Genomic DNA, 22262 nt, shown 5'->3' with positions numbered 1-22262 from the left:
AATCATAGTGGATGTGGCGAAGCAGATCCTGGGGCTGAAAGATTTCTCAGCGAAGGAGTTACATGGGCTCCTGACATGGCGCAGCGGTCTAAGGCACTGCATTTTAGTGCTAGAGGTGTCACTACAGACCCTGGTTCGATTCCAGCTTGTATCACAAACGCACAATCGTCCAGGTTAGGATTTGGCCGGGATAGGCCATTTAAAAAATACAAATACATTGAACCTTTATTTAACCAGGTAGGCCAGTTGAGAACAAGTTCTCATTTACAACTGCAACCTGGCCAACATAAAGCAAAGCGACACAAACAACAACAGAGTTACACATGGAATAAATAAACGTACAGTCAATAACACAATAGAAAAATATACAGTGTGTGCAAATGGCGTGAGGAGGTAAGGCAATAAATAGGCCATAGTAGCGAAGTAATTACAATTTAGCAAATTAACACTGGAGTGATAGTTGTGCAGATGATGATGTGCAAGTAGAAATACTGGTGTGCAAAAGATCAAAAAAGTAGATAAAAACAATATGGGGATGAGGTAGGTAGAGTGGGTGGGCTATTTACAGATGAGCTGTGTACAGCTGCAGCGATCGGTAAGCTGCTCAGATAGCTGATGCTTAAAGTTAGTGAGGGACATATGTCTCCAACTTCAGCAATTTTGTTTATATATTTTTTTTAATAAAAAAATAAAAAAATAGATGTTTTATTTTTTACAATTTTTTTGCAAATCGTTCCAGTCATTGGCAGCAGAGAACTGGAAGGAAAGGCAGCCAAAGGTGGTGTTTGGCTTTGGGGATGACCAGCGAGATATACCTGCTGGAGCGCGTGCTACGGGTGGGTGTTGTTATGGTGACCAGTGAGCTGAGATAAGACGGAGCTTTACCTAGCAAAAACTTATAGATGACCTGGAGCCAGTGGGTCTGGCGACGAATATGTAGCAAGGACCAGCCGACGAGAGCATACAGGTCGCAGTGGTGGGTGGTATATGGGGCTTTGGTGACAAAATGGATGGCACTGTAATAGGCTGCATCCAGTTTGCTGAGTAGATTGTTGGAGGCTATTTTGTAAATGACATCGCTGAAGTCGAGGATCGGTAGGATACTCAGTTTTACGAGGGTATGTTTGGCAGTGTGAGTGAAGGAGGCTTTGTTGCAAAATAGGAAGCCGATTCTAGATTTCATTTTAGATTGGAGATGTTTAATATGAGTCAGGAAGGAGAGTTTACAGTCTAGCCAGACACCTAGATACTTGTAGTTGTCCACATATTCTAGGTCAGAACCGTCCAGAGTAGTGAGGCTAGTCTGGGGGGCGGGTGCGTGCAGCTATCGGTTGAAAAGCATGCATTTAGTTTTACTAGCATTTAAGAGCAGTTGGAGGCCATGGAAGGAGTGTTGTATGGCATTGATGATCATTTGGAGGTTTGTTAACACAGTGTCCAAAGAAAGGTCAAATGTATACAGAATGGTGTTGTCTGCATAGAGGTGGATCAGGGTGGTTATAGAGGTGGTTATATCCTTCCTGTTTGGCCCTGTCCGGGGGTGTCCTCGGATGGGGCCACAGTGTCTCCTGACCCCTCCTGTCTCAGCCTCCAGTATTTATGCTGCAGTAGTTTATGTGTCGGGGGGCTGGGGTCAGTTTGTTATATCTGGAGTACTTCTCCTGTCCTATTCGGTGTCCTGTGTGAATCTAAGTGTGCGTTCTCTAATTCTCTCCTTCTCTCTTTCTTTCTCTCTCTCGGAGGACCTGAGCCCTAGGACCATGCCCCAGGACTACCTGACATGATGACTCCTTGCTGTCCCCAGTCCACCTGGCCATGCTGCTGCTCCAGTTTCAACTTCCACCTGACTGTGCTGCTGCTCTAGTTTCAACTGTTCTGCCTTATTATTATTCGACCATGCTGGTCATTTATGAACATTTGAACATCTTGGCCATGTTCTGTTATAATCTCCACCCGGCACAGCCAGAAGAGGACTGGCCACCCCACATAGCCTGGTTCCTCTCTAGGTTTCTTCCTAGGTATTGGCCTTTCTAGGGAGTTTTTCCTAGCCACCGTGCTTCTACACCTGCATTGCTTGCTGTTTGGGGTTTTAGGCTGGGTTTCTGTACAGCACTTTGAGATATCAGCTGATGTACGAAGGGCTATATAAACAAATTTGATTTGATTTGATTTGATCAGGGAATCACCAGCAACAAGAGCGACATCGTTGATTTATACAGAGAAAAGAGTCGGCCCAAGAATTTAACCATGTGGTACCCCCATTGAGACTGCCAGAGGTCCGGACAACCTGGTAATAGGGGTTGCAACAATGGCGGCGGATAATTTTATAAAGAGAGGGTCCAGATTGTCTAGCCCAGCTGATTTGTAAGGGTCCAGGTTTTGCAGCTGTTTCAGAACATCTGCTATCTGGATTTGGGTGAAGGAGAAGCTGGGGAGGCTTGGGCAAGTAGTTGCGGGGGGTGCGGAGCTGCTGGCCGGGGTTTGGGTAGCCAGGTGGAAAGCATGGCCAGTCGTAGAGAAATGCTTATTGAAATTCTCAATTATCGTGGATTTATCGGTGGTGACAGTGTTTCCTAGCCTCGGTGCAGTGGGCAGCTGGGAGGAGGTTCTCTTATTCTCCATGGACTTTAGTTTTGGAGTTAGATCTACAGGATACAAATTTCTGTTTGAAAAAGCGAGCCTTTGCTTTCCTAACTGACTGTGCGTGTCTCTGGTGGCACAGCTAGCAATGCGATGCAGTGCCGTAGACCACTGCGCCACCCGGGAGTCCAGGAAATTACTTTTAAAGAATGACCAGGCATCTTCTACTGACTGGAATGGTAGGGTGTGGGTACAGTGGAGGTCGCAGGGACTATTCGATGTTAGTGCAGTCCGCCACAGGATGTTTTTGTGCTAGTCGAGGGCAGTCAGGTCTGGAGTGAACCAAGGGCTATATCTGTTCTTAGTTCTACATTTTTTGAAAGGGGCATGCTTATTTAAGATGTTGAGGAAATAACTTTTTCTCCCCAATTTCATGGTATCCAATTGTTAGTAGTTACTGTCTTGTCTCATCGTTGCTACTCCTGTACAGACTCAGGAGAGGTGTAGGTCGAGGTCCTCCGAAACACAACCCAACCAAGCCACACTGCTTCTTAACACGGCGTGCATCCAAACCGGAAGCCAGCCGCACCAATGTGTCGGAGGAAACACCATACACCTAGCGACCTGGTCAGCGCGCACTGCACCCAGCCCGCCACAGGAGTCACTAGTGCCGGCCAAACCCTCTCTAACCCGGACGACGCTAGACCATGGGCCTCCCGGTCGCGGTCGGCTGCGACAGAGCCTGGGCTCGAACTGCGCCACCCGGGAGGCCAGGAAATTACTTTTAAGGAATGACCAGGCATCCTCTACTGACAGGAATGGTAGGGTGCGGGTACAGAGGAAATAACTTTTTCTCCCCAATTTCATGGTATCCAATTGTTAGTAGTTACTGTCTTGTCTCATCGTTGTTACTCCTGTACAGACTCAGGAGAGGTGTAGGTCGAGGTCCTCCGAAACACAACCCAACCAAGCCACACTGCTTCTTAACACGGCGTGCATCCAAACCGGAAGCCAGCCGCACCAATGTGTCGGAGGAAACACCATACACCTAGCGACCTGGTCAGCGCGCACTGCACCCAGCCCGCCACAGGAGTCACTAGTGCCGGCCAAACCCTCTCTAACCCGGACGACGCTAGACCATGGGCCTCCCGGTCGCGGTCGGCTGCGACAGAGCCTGGGCTCGAACTGCGCCACCCGGGAGGCCAGGAAATTACTTTTAAGGAATGACCAGGCATCCTCTACTGACAGGAATGGTAGGGTGCGGGTACAGTGGAGGTAAACCCAGGCATTGAGTGATGATGAGAGAGGTTGCATCTCTGGAGGCACTAATTATGCTGGGTGAGGTAACCGCATGTGTGGGAGTTCGGACAAAAGAGGTATCTGAGGCATGTTGAGTGGGACTAGGGGCTCCGCAGTGAACTAAAACAATGGTAACTATCCTAAACAACAGTATACAAGGCATATTGACATTAGAGAGTGACATAAAGCGAGGCATAAAGCAATCACAGGTGTTGATAGGAAGAGCTAGCTAAGACAACAACGGGTAAGACAACAACAGCTAATCAGCTAAGACAACAACAACAAGTAAAATGGCGATGAATGGGCAGAGTGGGTCAGTTAACTACACACAGGGCCTGAGTTCGAGTCTGGGACTGACAGATAAACAAAATGTACAAAATGGAGTAACATGATTAATGAACAGTTCAGCAGGCATCAGCTATGTAGCCAACTGATCATAGGGTCCATTGAACAGCAATAGATGAAACATGGAAGCCGCTAGGTAGTCGTTACTCTGCTATTAAGCGGGAGACGGCGTTGAATTATTATTTTTTTAATTAGCAAGCCGGAGCTATTAGAAGCTACTGCTCCGACATCCGGCAAAGGCCGGTTGAGGGCACAACGGACGGAATTACGTCGGCAGACAAGTCATGATGGAACGGCGGGGCTCCATGTTGACAAAGGGTTCCGGCCAGTTGGCAAAAGAGGTATTGTAGCTGGAGTAATTTTGTTTGCTAGCTGGGAGATGCAACTGGCTCGCGGCTAACTGATGCTAGCTTCGGGACAAGGGCGTTAGCCATTATAGTCATGTATTTTTATTTGTTTATTTTTGGGGTTTCAATCTTTCCAGTTGGTGGCGGCAATAACGTTACACCTTTTGGAGTTTTTGTCCTCCATAAAACCCACAGAAGATGATGGTCGAACCCGCCAAAGTCAAAGATGGATTTATGTAGATGATAGCTACACTATCACAGAGTTTTGACATTAGGTTGCAACAAAGCAAAATGAATACGAAGGGAAAGGTTAGGTCACCTAAACGTTCAAATTTTCATGTGAACCTTTGTTTATACTAACAGTTAGCTAGCTATTGGTTTGGCTGAATATTAGGATATTTGTAGGCAACACCGGCTTCGAGGGTATTATCACTTTTATACAATGGGTTACCAACATATTCAAATAATGATGGACATATTTTCCATTAACATTATTTTAGTTGAATTTATTGATTCTATTTCATCCTTCCACAAGATATAGTCCCGACACAAATCTAAGGTTGCTACCCAAGTCGGCTGGTCATTCGTTCTATCAGTTCGGTTGCCAGAAACGCGACCCAGTCAAGTCTGTTCAGTCTTTGTGTTCTGTATCTATGGACACAACCCAGTCGTTCTGAATGTTTTCAGTGATATTTATTTTCTATACATCCATAACAATGAGGTAATAAGGCGCGATTTCGCCTGGGATTGAAAATGTACCCTGGTTAGGACACTTGTTCATTGGAGCTGGCCAACAACACAGATAACACAATCACTTCAAACGGAAGCTGGAAAGACTGCAAAAGAGCTGCACTTCTTACCTTTTTTTATTTATTATTTTTTATTTACCCCTTTTCCTCCCCAATTCCGTGATATCCAATTGTTAGTAGCTACTATCTTGTCTCATCGCTACAACTCCCATACGGGCTTGGGAGAGACGAAGGTTGAAAGTCATGCGTCCTCCGATACACAACCCAACCAAGCCGCACTGCTTCTTAATACAGCGTGCATCCAACCCGGAAGCCAGCCGCACCAATGTGTCGGAGGAAACACAGTGCACCTGGCAACCTTGGTTTTGTACATATGTATATATGCATAAAAGACTGAACGACCAGCCGGCTTCTTCTTCTTGGGTGGGGTTTATCGGCGGTTGGCATCCAACGTTCTGGTGTACTGTACTGGAGGGTGGGCCAGAGACAGGGAGAAACTACATTCTGTCTGCCAGCCAAGTTGCTCTTAAAAAAAGATAACACATTTGAGACTATATCGAATGACGTTCTATTCAATATACTCTTTAAACTAATTTCCTGTATCTCCTTCTCCCTCATACTAAACCTAGCAAAAAAAGAAATGGCCCTTTTTCAGGACCCTGTCTTTCAAAGATAATTCGTAAAAATCCAAATAACTTCACAGATCTTCATTGTAAAGGGTTTAAACACAGTTTCCTATACTTGTTCAATGAACCATAAACAATTAATGAACATCCACCTGTGGAATGGTCGTTAAGACACTAACAGCTTACAGATTGTAGGCAATTAAAGTCACAGTTTCTGAAAACTTAGGACACTAAAGAGGCCTTTCTACTGACTCTGAAAAACACCAAAAGAAAGATGGCCAGGGTCCCTGCTCATCTGCGTAAACGTGCCTTTGGCATGCTGCAAGGAGGCATGAGGACTGCAGATGTGGCCAGGGCAATAAATTGCAATGTCCGTACTTTGAGACGCCTAAGACAGCGCTACAGGGAGACGGGACGGAGAGCTGATCATCCTTGCAGTGGCAGACCATGTGTAACAACACCTGCACAGGATCGGTACATCCGAACATCACACCTGTGGTACAGGTACAGGATGGCAACAACTGCCCGAATTACACCAGGAACGCACAATCCCTCCACCAGTGCTCAGACTGTCCGCAATAGGCTGAGAGAGGCTGGACTGAGGGCTTGTAGGCCTGTTGTAAGGCAACTCCTCACCAGACATTGTCACCTAAGTGCACAAACCCCCCGTTACTGGACCAGACAGGACTGGCAAAAAGTGCTCTTCACTGACGAGTCGTAGTTTTGTCTCACTTGGGGTGATGGTCGGATTTGCGTTGATCGTCGAAGGAATGAGCGTTACACCGAGGCCTGTACTCTGGAGCGGAGGCTGAGGGTCCGTCATGGTCTGGGGCGGTGTGTCACAGCATCATCGGACTGAGCTTGTTGTCATTGCAGGCAATCTCAACGGTGTGCGTTACAGGGAAGACATCCTCCTCCCTCATGTGGTACCCTTCCTGCAGGCTCATCCTGACATAACCCTCCAGCATGACAATGTCACAAGCCATACTGCTCGTTCTGTGCGTGATTTCCTGCAAGAAAGGAATGTCAGTGTTCTGCCATGGCCAGCGAAGAGCCCGGATCTCAATTCCATTGAGCACGTCTGGGACCTGTTGGATCAGAGGGTGAGACCTAGGGCCATTCCCCCCAGAAATCTCCGGGAACTTGCTTGTGCCTTGGTGGAAGATTGGGGTAAAATCTCACAGCAAGAACTGGCAAATTTGGTGCAGTACATGAGGAGGAGATGCACTGCAGTACTTAATGCAGCTGGTGGCCACACCAGATACTGACTGTTACTTTTGATTTTGACCCCCCCCCCCCCCCCATTGAGATCTACAACGAGCAGGTTTATGATCTGCTGAACAGCGCTTCAGCTAACCGGTTCCTCAGAGGGAACATCAAGAAGCGGGTGTTTGTGGAAGGGGCTGTAGAACATTTTGTTACTTCAGCTGCTGAAGCTTACCAGGTACTAAATCATTTCATGTGATTGATCCAATGACTTGCTTTTGTCATAGCATAAATTATACTCGCTTAATTTATTGTGTAGGATTGATTTGACTGACGTTGAACTGTTGGCGTTGAATTTGTTTCTCCTGCTTCCCTCTCAGGTGCTATCAATAGGCTGGTGTAATAGGCGTGTGGCTTCTATCTCCATGAACAGGGAGTCATCGCGGTCCTATGCAGGCTTCACCATGACTCTGCAGTCCAAGGAGGCTGCTGGAGGTGGTGAACATCCGCACATCCCAGCTGAACTTGGTGGACCTGGCTGGGTTGGAGAGGCAGAGAGAGAGAGACACACACACACACGCATGCACGCGCACACACACACACACACACACGCACACACAAACGCACGCACGCACACACATACACACACACACACACACACACACACACACACACACACACACACACACACACACACACACACACACACACACACACACACACACACACACACACACACACACACAGAGGATTCCAGACTCAAGGTGGTGCAGGAGTACTGTCCGCTGACTGAACATTCACAGCATACAACAAACCCTTTAGAAGGCTAAATTCCACCGTGAATCTGTTATTGTGTACACTCATTTGTTATATTTTTATCACTCCTCTGAGATCAACCCCCTCTTTTCTCCTCTTTCAGGAGGCAAGCAGCATCAACCACTCCCTCGTGATCATGGCACTGGTGGATGAGTCCAATGGGAAGAGCAGGCATATCTGCTACAGGGACTTCAAACTCCCCTTCTTGCTTTGGGTAAATTGGTTCTAAAAAGCTCTTGCTTTCTTGGCGTTCCTGTTGTGTGCTAACATAACAACTATTTTCCTGCAGGACTCTCTTGGATGTAATGCTAAGACCTAGATTATAGCCAATGTGCACCCAAGTGCTTTGGGGAAACTAAAATCAAAACAAGGTTAGTATGCAAAGTTGGGTTTATCGCAATAGTTATTAAATATGCTACTAAAACATTTCTCCATACAGGAGGGGAAAGGGGAAACCTAGTCAGTTGCACAACTGAATGAATTCAACCGAAATGTGTCTTCTGCATATTTAACCCAACCCCTCTGAATCTTAGAGATGCAGGGGGCTGCCTTAATCTACATAATTGGCACCCATGAGCAGTCATTGTTGGGGGTTAATTGCATTGCTCAAGGGTTAGAAAGACAGATTTCTCCACCTTGCCGTCTCTGGGATTCAAACCAGTGGCCTTTCAGTTACTGTCCCAATGTTCTTAACCACGAGGCTATCTGCCACCATGATACTGTGATACTGATTGTAATAGATACTGTATCTGTGGTTGTTTAGTGAGCATCTCCTCATGTGATTCCTTGTGCTTTATCAGGCCCTGATCAACAAAGACATGCATGGGAACGTGAGGCAGCTACAGGCTGAGGTGAAAAAGCTGAAGGAGCAGCTAGCTCTGGCTCTATCTACCCAGACACAATTTTACTTTCACCATAATAGTTTGCAGACTCATCTCACCCCCTCACATTTTCTCTCTTGCTCTCCTTTAGGTGGGAGTGGGAGCAGCCCCTGGAGCTGCAGCGGTCCCTGCAGGATGCCTTTGACCAGATCCATGCCGAGGCCAAGTTTGAGGCAGACCAGTCCAGGCAGCAGCTAGAGGACAACCAGCAGGACATCATAGCTCAGCAGGCCCAAATCACTGTCAGTCAGCTCCTTTTTAAACCAACCAAGCCCACTTCTCTGTTAAGGACATTCAGAGCCTACCTGTCTCATTTGTATGACATTACAGTTTAACCCCTATGGAGGATTGAGTGTGGATTAGTTTTTATTGATGAATATGTTGGTTGAATTGTAGGAATTGACAAAAGCTCTTCAGTCTGAAAGAACACACAAACCAATATGACCCCCCATTTGAGAGAGGCTAGAGAGAGCACTTTAGAGTGAGTTGTATAAAGGCATATTTTCTATTTGTGCATGATGAGACCTTTTTGAAGTGTATTTTAAATGTTTTGTTGACATGTTTGATTTGTTTCTCCCCAGAGAGCTTGTTCAGAATATGGAGCAGAATGTAGTGCTAAAGAAGCAAGTGTCTGACTGGACTACACAAAAACAAAAACAAACCTGTCATTCATTCATTGTTATTGTGTAAATGGTGGTTAATGTAGTGTTTTATTTATATTTCTTAGAAATTGTTATCACTAGTATGTGTTTTTAGTTTTGTCAAATACAGGTAAACTATTTTACATAATTGGATCTTAATCGCCAATCAACTGTAATTGGCCCGGTCTTTGTTTGTATTTTTACTTTGAAAGACTTCTAATATGGCAAGCCTTGAACCAAATCTGACAACTGCCAATGGGACCATATCCAGCCTTGAGAAAAAGTAAGTCTGCTCACTTAAATTACCTGCCATTAATTACTATTACAGTGCCTTGCGAAAGTATTCGGCCCCCTTGAACTTTGTGACCTTTTGCCACATTTCAGGCTTCAAACATAAAGATATAAAACTGTCTTTTTTTGTGAAGAATCAACAACAAGTGGGACACAATCATGAAGTGGAACGACATTTATTGGATATTTCAAACTCTTTTAACAAATCAAAAACTGCAAAATTAGGCGTGCAAAATTATTCAGCCCCCTTAGGTTAATACTTTGTAGCGCCACCTTTTGCTGCGATTACAGCTGTAAGTCGCTTGGGTTATGTCTCTATCAGTTTTGCACATCGAGAGACTGACATTTTTTCCCATTCCTCCTTGCAAAACAGCTCGAGCTCAGTGAGGTTGGATGGAGAGCATTTGTGAACAGCAGTTTTCAGTTCTTTCCACAGATTCTCGATTGGATTCAGGTCTGGACTTTGACTTGGCCATTCTAACACCTGGATATGTTTATTTTTGAACCATTCCATTGTACATTTTGCTTTATGTTTTGGATCATTGTCTTGTTGGAAGACAAATCTCCGTCCCAGTCTCAGGTCTTTTGCAGACTCCATCAGGTTTTCTTCCAGAATGGTCCTGTATTTGGCTCCATCCATCTTCCCATCAATTTTAACCATCTTCCCTGTCCCTGCTGAAGAAAAGCAGGCCCAAACCATGATGCTGCCACCACCATGTTTGACAGTGGGGATGGTGTGTTCAGGGTGATGAGCTGTGTTGCTTTTACGCCAAACATAACATTTTGCATTGTTGCCAAAAAGTTCAATTTTGGTTTCATCTGACCAGAGCACCTTCTTCCACATGTTTGGTGTGTCTCCCAGGTGGCTTGTGGCAAACTTTAAACAACACTTTTTATGGATATCTTTAAGAAATGGCTTTCTTCTTGCCACTCTTCCATAAAGGCCAGATTTGTGCAATATACGACTGATTGTTGTCCTATGGACAGAGTCTCCCACCTCAGCTGTAGATCTCTGCAGTTCATCCAGAGTGATCATGGGCCTCTTGGCTGCATCTCTGATCAGTCTTCTCCTTGTATGAGCTGAAAGTTTAGAGGGACGGCCAGGTCTTGGTAGATTTGCAGTGGTCTGATACTCCTTCCATTTCAATAGTATTGCTTGCACAGTGCTCCTTGGGATGTTTAAAGCTTGGGAAATGTTTTTGTATCCAAATCCAGCTTTAAACTTCTTCACAACAGTATCTCGGACCTGCCTGGTGTGTTCCTTGTTCTTCATGATGCTCTCTGCGCTTTTAACGGACCTCTGAGACTATCACAGTGCGGGTGCATTTATACGGAGACTTGATTACACACAGGTGGATTGTATTTATCATCATTAGTCATTTAGGTCAACATTGGATCATTCAGAGATCCTCACTGAACTTCTGGAGAGAGTTTGCTGCACTGAAAGTAAAGGGGCTGAATAATTTTGCACACCCAATTTTTCAGTTTTTGATTTGTTAAAAAAGTTTGAAATATCCAATAAATGTCGTTCCACTTCATGATTGTGTCCCACTTGTTGTTGATTCTTCACAAAAACATACAGTTTTATATCTTTATGTTTGAAGCCTGAAATGTGGCAAAAGGTCGCAAAGTTCAAGGGGGCCGAATACTTTCGCAAGGCACTGTATTTGGGGATATAATTCAGTTTGCATGTATTTTATACATCTAATCTCAGAAGTCTCTTGTTTTGTGCTGTTTGTCCTGGAGCTGATCAACCAGGCCAGGGACCTCTGCAGTAAGCTGGGCCAGAAGGATCAGGGCCTTGCCATGCTGTCTGCAGGTGTCAAGGACCTTACGGTACTGACTCAAGTCATTTGTGTACCTCTTAATTCATTATCATTTTTAACTTGTATACTTACATTTTTTTGCTGTAGTTTACCAATGTATTTATTTTTTACCTGGTTTGTTCTTATAGGATATGTACAATGCCGAGAGAGAGGAGCTCAAGGAACACAACTCCAGGGTGCAAGCAGAGCTCCAGGACCTGAGAGAAGCAGCAGAAAGGAAGGTAGCTTCTAATCAGAGAGGTAAGAGTTGGAGTTCATTTTAAGCATAACAACTAGTGGCATCTTGAGCTTTGATGCGAGTTGCCCAGTGACGTGAGCCTATCTGACGGGCTAAATGTATTTTTATGATCGCTTCGAGCCAAGCAACACTGAAGCATGCATGAGAGCACCAGCTGTTCCAGACGATGGTGTGACCATGCTCTCCTTAGCCGATGTGAGCAAGACTTTTAAACAGGTGAACATTCACAAGGCCGCGGGGCCAGACCAAGACGTGGACTCAGAGCATGCGCGGACCACCTGTCAAGTATCTTCACTGACATTTTCAACCTCAACCCCAAGTCATAGACTGGTCTCTCTGCTACCGCATGGCAAGCGGTACCGGGATGCCAAGTATAGGTCCAAGAGGCTCCTAAACACCTTCTACCCCCAAGCCATAAGACTGCTGAACAATTAATCAAATGGCCACCCAGACTTTTTGTATGACTGAATTCCACCATTATGACAACGTCTGGATGGATGTTTTGTCCTCAGGTGGAGGTGTTACAGGAGGAGTTGGTCTATGCCACTAAGGAGGTGGAGCGACTCACCAAGGTTTTAGATGAGCAGGCAGGTCTTCTCCAAGCTTCACAGTATCAGACTGCCCAGAAGGAGGCTACCACTCTCCAGGGGAAGGTACCAGGCCATTTTTTTCCTATGCACATACAAGAGCCACTGAAAACAAATCAAGGGCTACAGTAGCATGGAAAATGTCCGATTTTAGACCAAACAAAATAGATTGTACAATTATCTCTGTTTATGTGATTTCCCTACCTGCTTTTCACCAGTTAAAACAACAGCAAGAGGCGGTTGAGAGGACTGTCAGAGGTGAGAGTGCCAATCATGTTCCACAGTCATCCGTCATCCCTAAAGTGCTTCCACAGGTTATGAGAGCCGAGCTGCCCCTCACTGAGCTTAACTATGAAAGGGCTGCCAAGAACGAGGAGATCCAGAAGCTCAAGGTGTGGTTTGTTTACTGCATGTCATGATGAATGCTAAACATCCAATCTTGAGACACTTAATTAACACATTGATATCACACATATGGTGTTTAACTAGTCTGTGATGATTTCCCACAGGGTCAGCTGAATGAGAAGGAAATGGTGCGAATGGAGATTCAAGCTGTTTTTGACGAGCTCTACGCCAAGCAGAACCAACTGGCTCAGAATGGGAACACAAATGGGTTAGTCCATTCAAATCTAATTTTTACCGATGGATTTTTGCAACCCTAGTGTTATCAGGCTGTTGATTTGTGAAGTGTCTGATGTATATATTTTAATTGACAGGGATGTTTTAAATGAGGCCATTCATCAGAACATCTTGAGAGAGCTGCAGGAGGAGAGGAGTGCAATGGTCTGTGTATCAATCACTCAACTCCCCTGTTCACCTGAAAATGTAGTTTTAGTCATTTGAAAATACCATTATTTGTAATAGGTGCTTTTTCATATTTCTTAATTTCCTTTAATTTGTAGAGAATAGTCATAAAGAGGCTCACTGAGGCTCAGGAAAGGTATGCAAATAACACTTTGTTCTCTTATCACACAGATTCTATGTGGAATATACTTGTGTAGTGTGTATGCAAATTCATTTTTTCCCCAGTATTTTTTTGTTTGTTGGTGATGATTAGACTGAAGAGTCAGGAATTGCTGTTGGCCCAGTCTCAGACCAGTGTCCAGGAGCTGAGGAACCGCTGCCTAGAGGTGAGCCGGAAGGAGCGAGACCAGGAGTGACTGCTTCAGGTGAGAAGGGCATCAGGATCTGCTGGGGTTATTGTAATTGTATGTAGTTTTGAATAAATTAAATTATCAAATGGAATGCAGAAAATTGCATCTTGCTCTAGTTGACAGGCTGAATAATTTTATGGGAGGCATCAATCTCCATGCTGCTCCATACGTGGCAATGATATCAGACGCTGTCTTAGTCCATGATTTGTTTTAAGAGGGTCACTTTGTAGTGAATCTAGATAATGTATGGTGATTTTAGTGAGATGTCTGAATGTCGGCAAACCTGTCCCTTACCTGTCTGAGGAGAACTGCAAGCTTGTGGGCCATAAGAACCATAAGCAGAGGATTGAGTACCTGGTCAAGCTCAAAGAACACCAAACTTCAAGTGGTAATAATCATATTTAACATTTCATCACCTGGCTGCATGTTTACTTTTTGTAAGTGTTATAGTTACCATCAAGAGACTTGGCCTCAGTAGTGAAATACTGAGGGGGCATTTCACTGCATTTATAGACTTTTAGTAACAAACACAATTTTTCAAGGTAAATAAAATCCTCAGATCTGAAATGAGTATCTGAGAAAATGCTTGGAGAGATTCTATTTGGCTGCACAACATTTCTTGTTGACTGTGAACATGTCCCCCAAACAGAAAACCTTTTCACCCTTTTTTAAGTTGACCAATAACCGTGTTATTGCATCACATAATAGGATAAACTGGTCAGTACAGTACATTACCTGTTTCAAATACTGTGATTCTCTAAGAAAAATGTCTTCATGTTTTTTCAGATTTCTGTATGAATATATTTCTACTTGGGCTGGGAATCCATTGTGTATATTGTGATATGCCTAACTGCGATATGCATATCATTGGATTTGAGTATTTCACTACCTCTCTGCAGCAACTGTAGCCTCCCTGGGTCACATTCAAAGGGAGGCTGTGCCACAGGCTCAGCTGCGTCTTCATATCAGATGTTCATTTCAGCAATAAGGCCCGAGGTGGTGTGGTATATGGCCAATATACCATGGCTAAACCCCTGAGGTGCCTTATTGCTATTATAAATTGGTTGCCAACATAATTGAGTAAAAATACATGTTTTGTCATACCTGTGGTTTATGGTCTGATATACCTCAGCCAATCAGCATTCAGGGCTCGAACCACCCAGTTAATAATTATGGTTATATCATCATCATCCTTCATATTGTATTATATGAATCTTGGTGGTCCATATATCGCCCAGCCCTAGTATTTACCACAGGGGCTATCAATCACAGATACCATATGTAGGGTAGATTGTGACATGATTGAACAACTGTTATGCTGGATGAAATATATTTTATAACTGTAAATTGACTGTGTATACATTTAATCAGATCATCATTCATAAAGGCAAATTCTGGATGTTTTCCTTGTTGATTCTGCCCTAGCAACATGTCTATTTTGTTTTTGCTAACATCTGTATCTTGTCTATTTGTATAGTTGTGTGACCAATAAAATGTGATTTTAGTTTTAATGTTAATATTTAGTCTCACCTTTGTTCTCTAAATTTGGAGAATAGTATGGGTGGAGATAATTCCATTATTGGGTCTACTGCTTTTGTATGGGTTCTGTCTACCCTTCATTACTCTAATGTCTTGGTAATATGGTTTATGTTAATTATATAATCGAATAAATGAATATATTTTACATTAGGAGTATGAAAGGACGGTACCCCTAGCTACCAGATGGGATGTTTGATTCCGACATAGAGTCAGCAGGTGTACTACTGTCACGTGTCTTTGAACCGATGACTAACTCATTTAGAATTCTACAGCAACATCCACCCTTGAAAACGTATCAGCGGTCTCTGGAGTGAACAACATATGAAACATGAAGAAAGCAATAACTGCAGAACAGATAACAGAATGGTTTACATTAGGGACCCATTTTGCTAACATTCTAATCACGGATGAAGTTCCAAAAGAAGTACAGTTAGAGGAGTCATCAATACAGAGGTGAGTTCAGTTGGCTAGCTAGCTAACGTTAGCTAGCAAAATGTAGATGGAATTGCTAGCTAACGTTAGCTCCCTTGCACCATAGACTGCAAAGTCTGCCTGTAGTCACCAGGTTTCCCTCCAACCATTTTTATGCTATTAAAGTAGGTCAGATTTAATAAATGCATTGACAGGCCAGATGGAAACAAACATTTTCCGGAAACTGTGGGACAATGTTGGATATTTTTGTCTGTAACTTGAATTATGATAGAAATGTAGATGGAAACATTTTTTAAAGCAAATATTGATAGAATAACCATATCGAAGTAAATGTGGAGTCACGTGATGACGCGTGGTCCTCTCACTAGATGTATCGGGAAAAGCATGCAGTTTCAGACTACATATTAAATACATTTCATTTTACAGTGTGATGAGTTTAATGCACATTTTAATGATCATCGATGATTGGCTGCCGCGCTTGTCCATAAATCTCATAAATGCGCTCTTGGAGCGTTATCTACTGCTGTTGTATAGAGCACACGTGTTAATACCAGAGTGGGCACACAAGCTACATAACCCAGATTTTTTTGAGAACCATCAGTAGAGTTCAATGCGATGCAAACACATTTCACTTGTATTTTTTATTCGGTACTTCGGAATTGAACCACACAATGTATTTGTATGTGCACTACGTCATTACGCACAGGCTTTTGGCGGCAACAATACAATTTGGTAGAAAAATCTGGTGGGAATCTTTTGCCAATTGGATGGAACCTAAACTTTCACACATGCTCACATTTTTTTGGCTGGCTAGCTAACATATGAAAGGAACGTTGCTTTAGTTAGGTACATAGCTAGCTACATACTTTTCAGTAAATATGAGCATTATTTAGCTACTACAGTAATACTAACACAGTAAAGTAGCTAACTAGCCAGGTGCCAAAATTCCTAGGCACTGGTTGATTTATTAAACCAGTGCAATTAAGTAGCTTTCTATGTTACAGTAGTAGCTAGAGTAACCGAGTAGTCTATTGAGATGCACCCCTAGTCCAGTTAGCTTGCAGTATCTATTGTTGTATGTATGAATCTGCCCCCATGCAAGTGCTGGTCCAGGGCAAGATTTTGTTGCAGTCCCATTAATTAAAATGAATCTGTAACATATTTTTTTAAGATGACAACTCTTTCAGTCATGACCTAACAAGGATAGAAGCTAGTAAGATCATGAGTTGGGTACTACTTTACCACCCCACCCGCTCTCACAGTGGGGTGCTGTAGGCTTCTGTGGAGTTGTGTGGCACTGGGTAGTAGTAGGGAAGGTCCCAGACCCTATGGGCAGTGAAAGGATAAGAGCCTCTCATGCTACGGTCCACATAGCCAGAGATGGTTGGGATCTCTTCTCTCTGGGGCTCACCACAGTTGGGCACAGTAGGTGTGACAAATCCCTGCTTCATTTGGTATCTGTTGGTCCAGGCCTCCATTGGCCCAAGCAGTTCTGGCTCCGGCATGTGATCCTCCTCTTCTTCCCCTTCCTCTTTGTTGAGGAAGTCTCTCAGCACCTGCTTGAAGACGTACACAAGCTCCCAGGGCAGGATCTTGTTGCTGGCCAGCATGTCACGGAACCTGAGAATGAGATAGTGGGTTAATAAACTATTTAACCCAAACTGCATTATCCATAATAATGAAACTGTTTGGGCTTTCAATTATCCATTAGGTCTAGCTGACCAAATGATGCTGAAACTATTTCATCAAAGTATCATGTATTGTGTGAGGTGATAAGGCTGAGGTCGTGTTTATGCGCCCGCTCCAATCTCTAATTTTCAGGAGGACATTTTGCAAAGAAGACAAAATAAATGCAGTGAAAGAGTCACACCAAATAATATTCCCGGAATAATCGGGCGATCTTGTTACATTCCACAGGCCACAATCATCAGCCTGATCAACTCTATGTGAAGGAGACGTGTCGCGCTGCATGAGGCAAATGGTGGTCACAACAGATACTGACTGGTTTTCTGATCCACGCCCCTACCTTTAAAATCAAAGTTATCTGTGAAATCCATAGAGTAGGGCCTAATTAATATATTTCAATTGACTGATTTCCTTATATGAACTGTACCTCAGTAAAATCTTTGAAATTGTTGCATGTTGCATTTAACATTTTTGTTCAATATAATTTACATTCATTTTTACTGGACCCACGGTGGGTTTAAAGGTTATTTAAATTAGGATTCCTCAGTTAGCCCCTCAGAAATACCAAATTCAGTCTGTTCATACAAATGTCACCATCACTGTAAAATGTTGGGGTTTGTGTTTTTATTTTAAAAGGGATATGATACTGCAAATGGAAAGCTCTTTCCCTGTGGGTTGTTTTTGCTGTGCTCAGCCACATAGGGTCCCCTTCACCTTTGCATGATCACACCCCATGTAACCTACTTCTGTGACAATAACACAAAGTGGCTTCCCTGGCAGCTTTGCTCTACCCCCCTCTCTTTGAGACTCTTGTCTCTTTTGCCTTTTGTCATCCTGGTGTGGGGGCAGTGGCTATTTTGGACACATTTTGCTAATATGAAAAGGGTACTGAATGAAGAGTGGTGTACAATGTACCTGGTGAGCACTGTAGCGGTGTGCATAGGGTGGATCTGGGCACACAAGTGCTCCAGCTGGCGGCGCTCCGATGCGGGGATTAGCGTGCGTAAACTGGGGTAGCTCTGTAGCCAGTGGGGGTATCCCGCGGTGTTGTGGGCCAGCTTGTGTTCCTGCTCCACCTCCCGCGCCATGCACTCCCTCTCCTCCACGTGCCACAGCAGCTCCCTGATCAGTGTGCAGCTGGGTGATAACCCTGTGGACGCCCCTTCATCCTGCGCCTTTTCTCGTTCAGCACGCAACCATTTCATCCAGCTGAACAGGGGCATGGCGGAGGAGTGCTGTGGTTACTGAAATGAGAAAAACGTGTTTTTACATCTGAAGCAAAAGTATTGACACTGCTGCCACGAGTATTCTACACTGCTGCCACGAGTGTCAAGGAATACCCCCCTGTTCTCCCAAAATCTGTTTTAACAGACAATTCAAAGGATTGCAATTGTACTATTGACTGAAGACTCAACTTTTTGGAAAGTTAGAAATGGATCACCTCCACACAAGCTGATCCCTGGTCCCTGACACTCTGTCATCATCAGTGCTTGATTTGCCTTCAGTGGCATTCTCACTCAGGTGAGGATGCCCAGGTGTGGGTGTGTAGTAATCTCCTCAGACTGATTGTTCTCTCTGTACCTCACAGCTGAGCTACACACAGATTTGACAGCCTGGAGTCACAGGTCATGCAACGTGAACAGGGCATGCACTGCTGTATACTTGGCAGCAATGTCTTAAAGCACAAGAAAAATAGTTTGTTTTGTTATTAAACCTGCCTGTCCTAGCTAATTTCTTCAAATAATGCAATTGAGATTCCTGATTTGTGCCTATTGTCTAGATGAGTGCTTTTAATTTTTTTTTTAACTTTCTGAGCATTGCAAATAGCCAATGTAGTGAGAAAAGAAAAGAGAAAAAAAGCCATTGAATGGTTGGTACTTACTGTTGAATGCTGCAATGATGAGCCAGATGTAGACAGAGTGATCTAGAGCGATCAAGGCAGGCGTCTCACAGAGTACCATCTCCAGGACTCTGTCTCCATGGGTCTGTCCGTGAGATCTCCATGGGTCTGTCCGTGAGGTTCTGACTGGACTCTGCTATCCGTCTGTAAGCAATCAAATGGTCCTCTTTCTCTCCTCACTATACTGTGTAATTGTCCGCTTTACTTGTTCCTGTTCTCCTGTCCTCTGGACTGTTTCCAGCAGAGTTACTCACTGTTCTCCTCTGACTCAGTGCTGTCTCCTCTCCTTTCACCTCACTCTCCTTTGTGCTGCTTTGTTGTAAGGTCAGCTGCTTTGTGGTTAGATGCTGAAGTGCGTGTGTAAGTCAGTCAACGCGTGTGCATATAAATGTGTGTGTGTGAGCTGCTCCCAGCTCTGACAGTGTGTCTGCCTGCTGTGTAGATAAAGTCTTCATCTTGCCCAGAGAGAAGCTGAGATGACTGGGACTGCTCTCCCTGCCACATTGCCCCAGGCCTGACTGGCCCAGCCACGGAATGAGAGGAGTGGGAGAGATGAAGGGGAGGGCGAGTAAGAGACAGAGGAATGTTAGAAACCGAGAAAGTAGTGAAAGGGGGTTTTCAGTGCAGAGGATGGAGAGGGAGGGTGATGTGAGGGGAGAAAGTAGTTCAAAAAGAGCAAGGGGGAGAACTATTTGACTTGATGAAGGCTCATTAGCATTACTCACATAACGTTACTTATTCACAGTGACAAAGCCACATTATCACCACTGACTACTTAGTGTGCTTGCTGAGACAAAACACGCACGTTTTTCCCAAGCCATTTTCAGACTGGATTCTTCACACGTCTGTTGCCCTGGAGATGGCTTTGGTTTGTGTATTTGAACATGAAGAGCCTGTTGCTGTTTAATAGTAGACCTATGGGGGGTGCTTTGTTTGACCTACCTCTTTTCCCTTTGATGCTTAATTGCTTGTGTGTGTGTTTACACTGAAATGTCAGACTTTTGATTTGACACACATGTTTCTTTATAGCCCTGCAAAAGCTTCCCAACAGCAGGGCAGTCCAAAGAGGGATGACTCAGATGGAGGACTGAGGAACAAGACAGGAAAGCCTGACTTTTTGGCGAGTGAGTTACACATTTATATTTATACAATTAATTTGGCTTCCAATTGGGTTCCTCAACGATGAAGAAAGGCATTGAGCAAACCTTTCTGTGTTACCTCATCTCTCCAACTCTAGGTTCACCTCCACCTCCATTGACCACTTATGAGTACCCCAGCTTGCCCATCACAAAGAATAGACAGGAGGTAAAATAGTTTAGTAGCCTCACGCACGCATTCAAACTGACACACGCATGCTTTTGTTCCTCCTGCCTGCCATGGCAGGACTTTTTCAGGTCATAGACTTGGTCATCAGCAACAGTTCCTCAGGTCATAACACCACTCAAGGTTTTACAGTGCTTCAGATGAGCTCTGATTCTATCTGATGGAGCCATGAGTGCAACAAGAGGGGGAATTGCCCACTGAATGTCTTCACATGCACACAAGTAGGGCCATTAGTTGGCCATTGGTGAAGAGATGTGTTTTTCAGACTTTCATGTCATACTCAGATTCACATGTATTGTCCTACAAGAGCACAATCGGAATGTTTTAATGTTATTGTGACTTTGTGAATATAAAAAACAGATTAGAATAATTTATTATATACTATAATTCAGATTGTTGAATCATATATTGTGTTCATCTTTAAATGGCTGCAATATGTTCTTTCATTCCTTCTACTGAGTTTGATGTGCAGTTCTGTGTTAATGTATTTCCAGATCATCTCTCTGATTGAAAACAACTCAGTGGTGATCATCCGTGGAGCCACAGGCAGTGGGAAGACTACCCTGCTGCCCCAGTTCATCCTGGACTACTACAGCGAGAAGAATGCCCCTTGTAACCTCGTGGTCACCCAGCCTCGCAAAATAGGCGCCAGCAGCATCGCCCGATGGGTTGCCAGAGAGCGCAAGTGCACCCTGGGTAGTCTGGTGGGATACCAGGTTAGTGACTCACAGACACCTTGTTGATGATACCATTTTTATATATATCTATATACACTGCTCAAAAAAAAAGGGAACACTTAAACAACACAATGTAACTCCAAGTCAATCACACTTCTGTGAAATCAAACTGTCCACTTAGGAAGCAACACTGATTGACAATAAATTTCACATGCTGTTGTGCAAATGGAATAGACAACAGGTGGAAATTATAGACAATTAGCAAGACACCCCCAATAAAGGAGTGGTTCTGCAGGTGGGGACCACAGACCACTTCTCAGTTCCTATGCTTCCTGGCTGATGTTTTGGTCACTTTTGAATGCTGGCGGTGCTTTTACTCTAGTGGTAGCATGAGACGGAGTCTACAACCCACACAAGTGGCTCAGGTAGTGCAGCTCATCCAGGATGGAACATCAATGCGAGCTGTGGCAAGAAGGTTTGCTGTGTCTGTCAGTGTAGTGTCCAGAGCATGGAGGTGCTACCAGAAGACAGGCCAGTACATCAGGAGATGTGGAGGAGGGCAACAACCCAGCAGCAGGACCGCTACCTCCGCCGTTTGTGCAAGGAAGAGCATGAGGAGCACTGCCAGAGCCCTGCAAAATTACCTCCAGCAGGCCACAAATGTGCATGTGTCTGCTCAAACGGTCAGAAACAGACTCCATGAGGGCCCGACGTCCACAGGTGGGGGTTGTGCTTACAGCCCAACACCGTGCAGGACGTTTGGCATTTGCCGGAGAACACCAAGATTGGCAAATTCGCCACTGGCGCCCTGTTCTCTTCACAGATGAAAGCAGGTTCACACTGAGCACATGTGACAGACGTGACAGAGTCTGGAGATGCCGTGGAGAATGTTCTGCTGCCTGCAACATCCTCCAGCATGACCGGTTTGACGGTGGGTCAGTCATGGTGTGGGGTGGCATTTCTTTGGGGGGCCGCACAGCCCTCCATGTGCTCGCCAGAGGTAGCCTGACTGCCATTAGGTACCGAGATGAGATCCTCAGACCCCTTGTGAGACCATATGCTGGTGCGGTTGGCCCTGGGTTCCTCCTAATGCCAGACAATGCTAGACCTCATGTGGCT

General features: G+C 44.5%; 2 protein-coding genes across 2 annotated transcripts in view; one reads left to right on the top strand and one right to left on the bottom strand.

The window, feature by feature from the left end:
• The first annotated feature begins 15328 nt into the window (after positions 1-15328).
• LOC109893746 (ATP-dependent RNA helicase TDRD9) overlaps positions 15329-22262 on the top strand; it is a 29798-nt gene continuing 22864 nt past the window's right edge. Inside the window, exons 1-4 of the mRNA XM_031828926.1 lie at positions 15329-15578; positions 20173-20267; positions 20381-20448; positions 20961-21182. Coding sequence (XP_031684786.1) covers positions 15454-15578; positions 20173-20267; positions 20381-20448; positions 20961-21182 — 510 coding nt within the window. The 5' untranslated portion in view covers positions 15329-15453. The remainder of the gene's footprint in view (positions 15579-20172; positions 20268-20380; positions 20449-20960; positions 21183-22262) is intronic.
• On the bottom strand, positions 16180-19663 carry LOC109893926 (retinal degeneration 3 like). Its single transcript, XM_020487126.2, has 3 exons — positions 19126-19663; positions 18159-18487; positions 16180-17177 (listed from the first exon to the last, which is right to left on the bottom strand). The coding sequence occupies exons 2-3, from the start codon at positions 18464-18466 to the stop codon at positions 16814-16816; spliced, it is 672 nt and encodes a 223-aa protein (XP_020342715.1). The 5' UTR covers positions 18467-18487; positions 19126-19663; the 3' UTR covers positions 16180-16813.

Source organism: Oncorhynchus kisutch, linkage group LG7, assembly GCF_002021735.2.
Source record: "Oncorhynchus kisutch isolate 150728-3 linkage group LG7, Okis_V2, whole genome shotgun sequence".
In the NCBI taxonomy this organism is placed as follows: Eukaryota; Metazoa; Chordata; class Actinopteri; order Salmoniformes; family Salmonidae; genus Oncorhynchus; species Oncorhynchus kisutch.
The sequence above is the reverse complement of the archived record's forward strand: the minus strand, read 5'-3'. Positions and strand labels throughout refer to the sequence as shown.

Bases quoted from the DNA above. Each gene is read 5' to 3' on its own strand.
- LOC109893926 (XM_020487126.2), bottom strand. From the start codon at position 18,466: ATGCCCCTGTTCAGCTGGATGAAATGGTTGCGTGCTGAACGAGAAAAG. The intron at 17,178-18,158 runs GTACATTGTACA...TCTCATTCTCAG, and splicing joins ACCGCTACAGTGCTCACCAG to GTTCCGTGACATGCTGGCCA.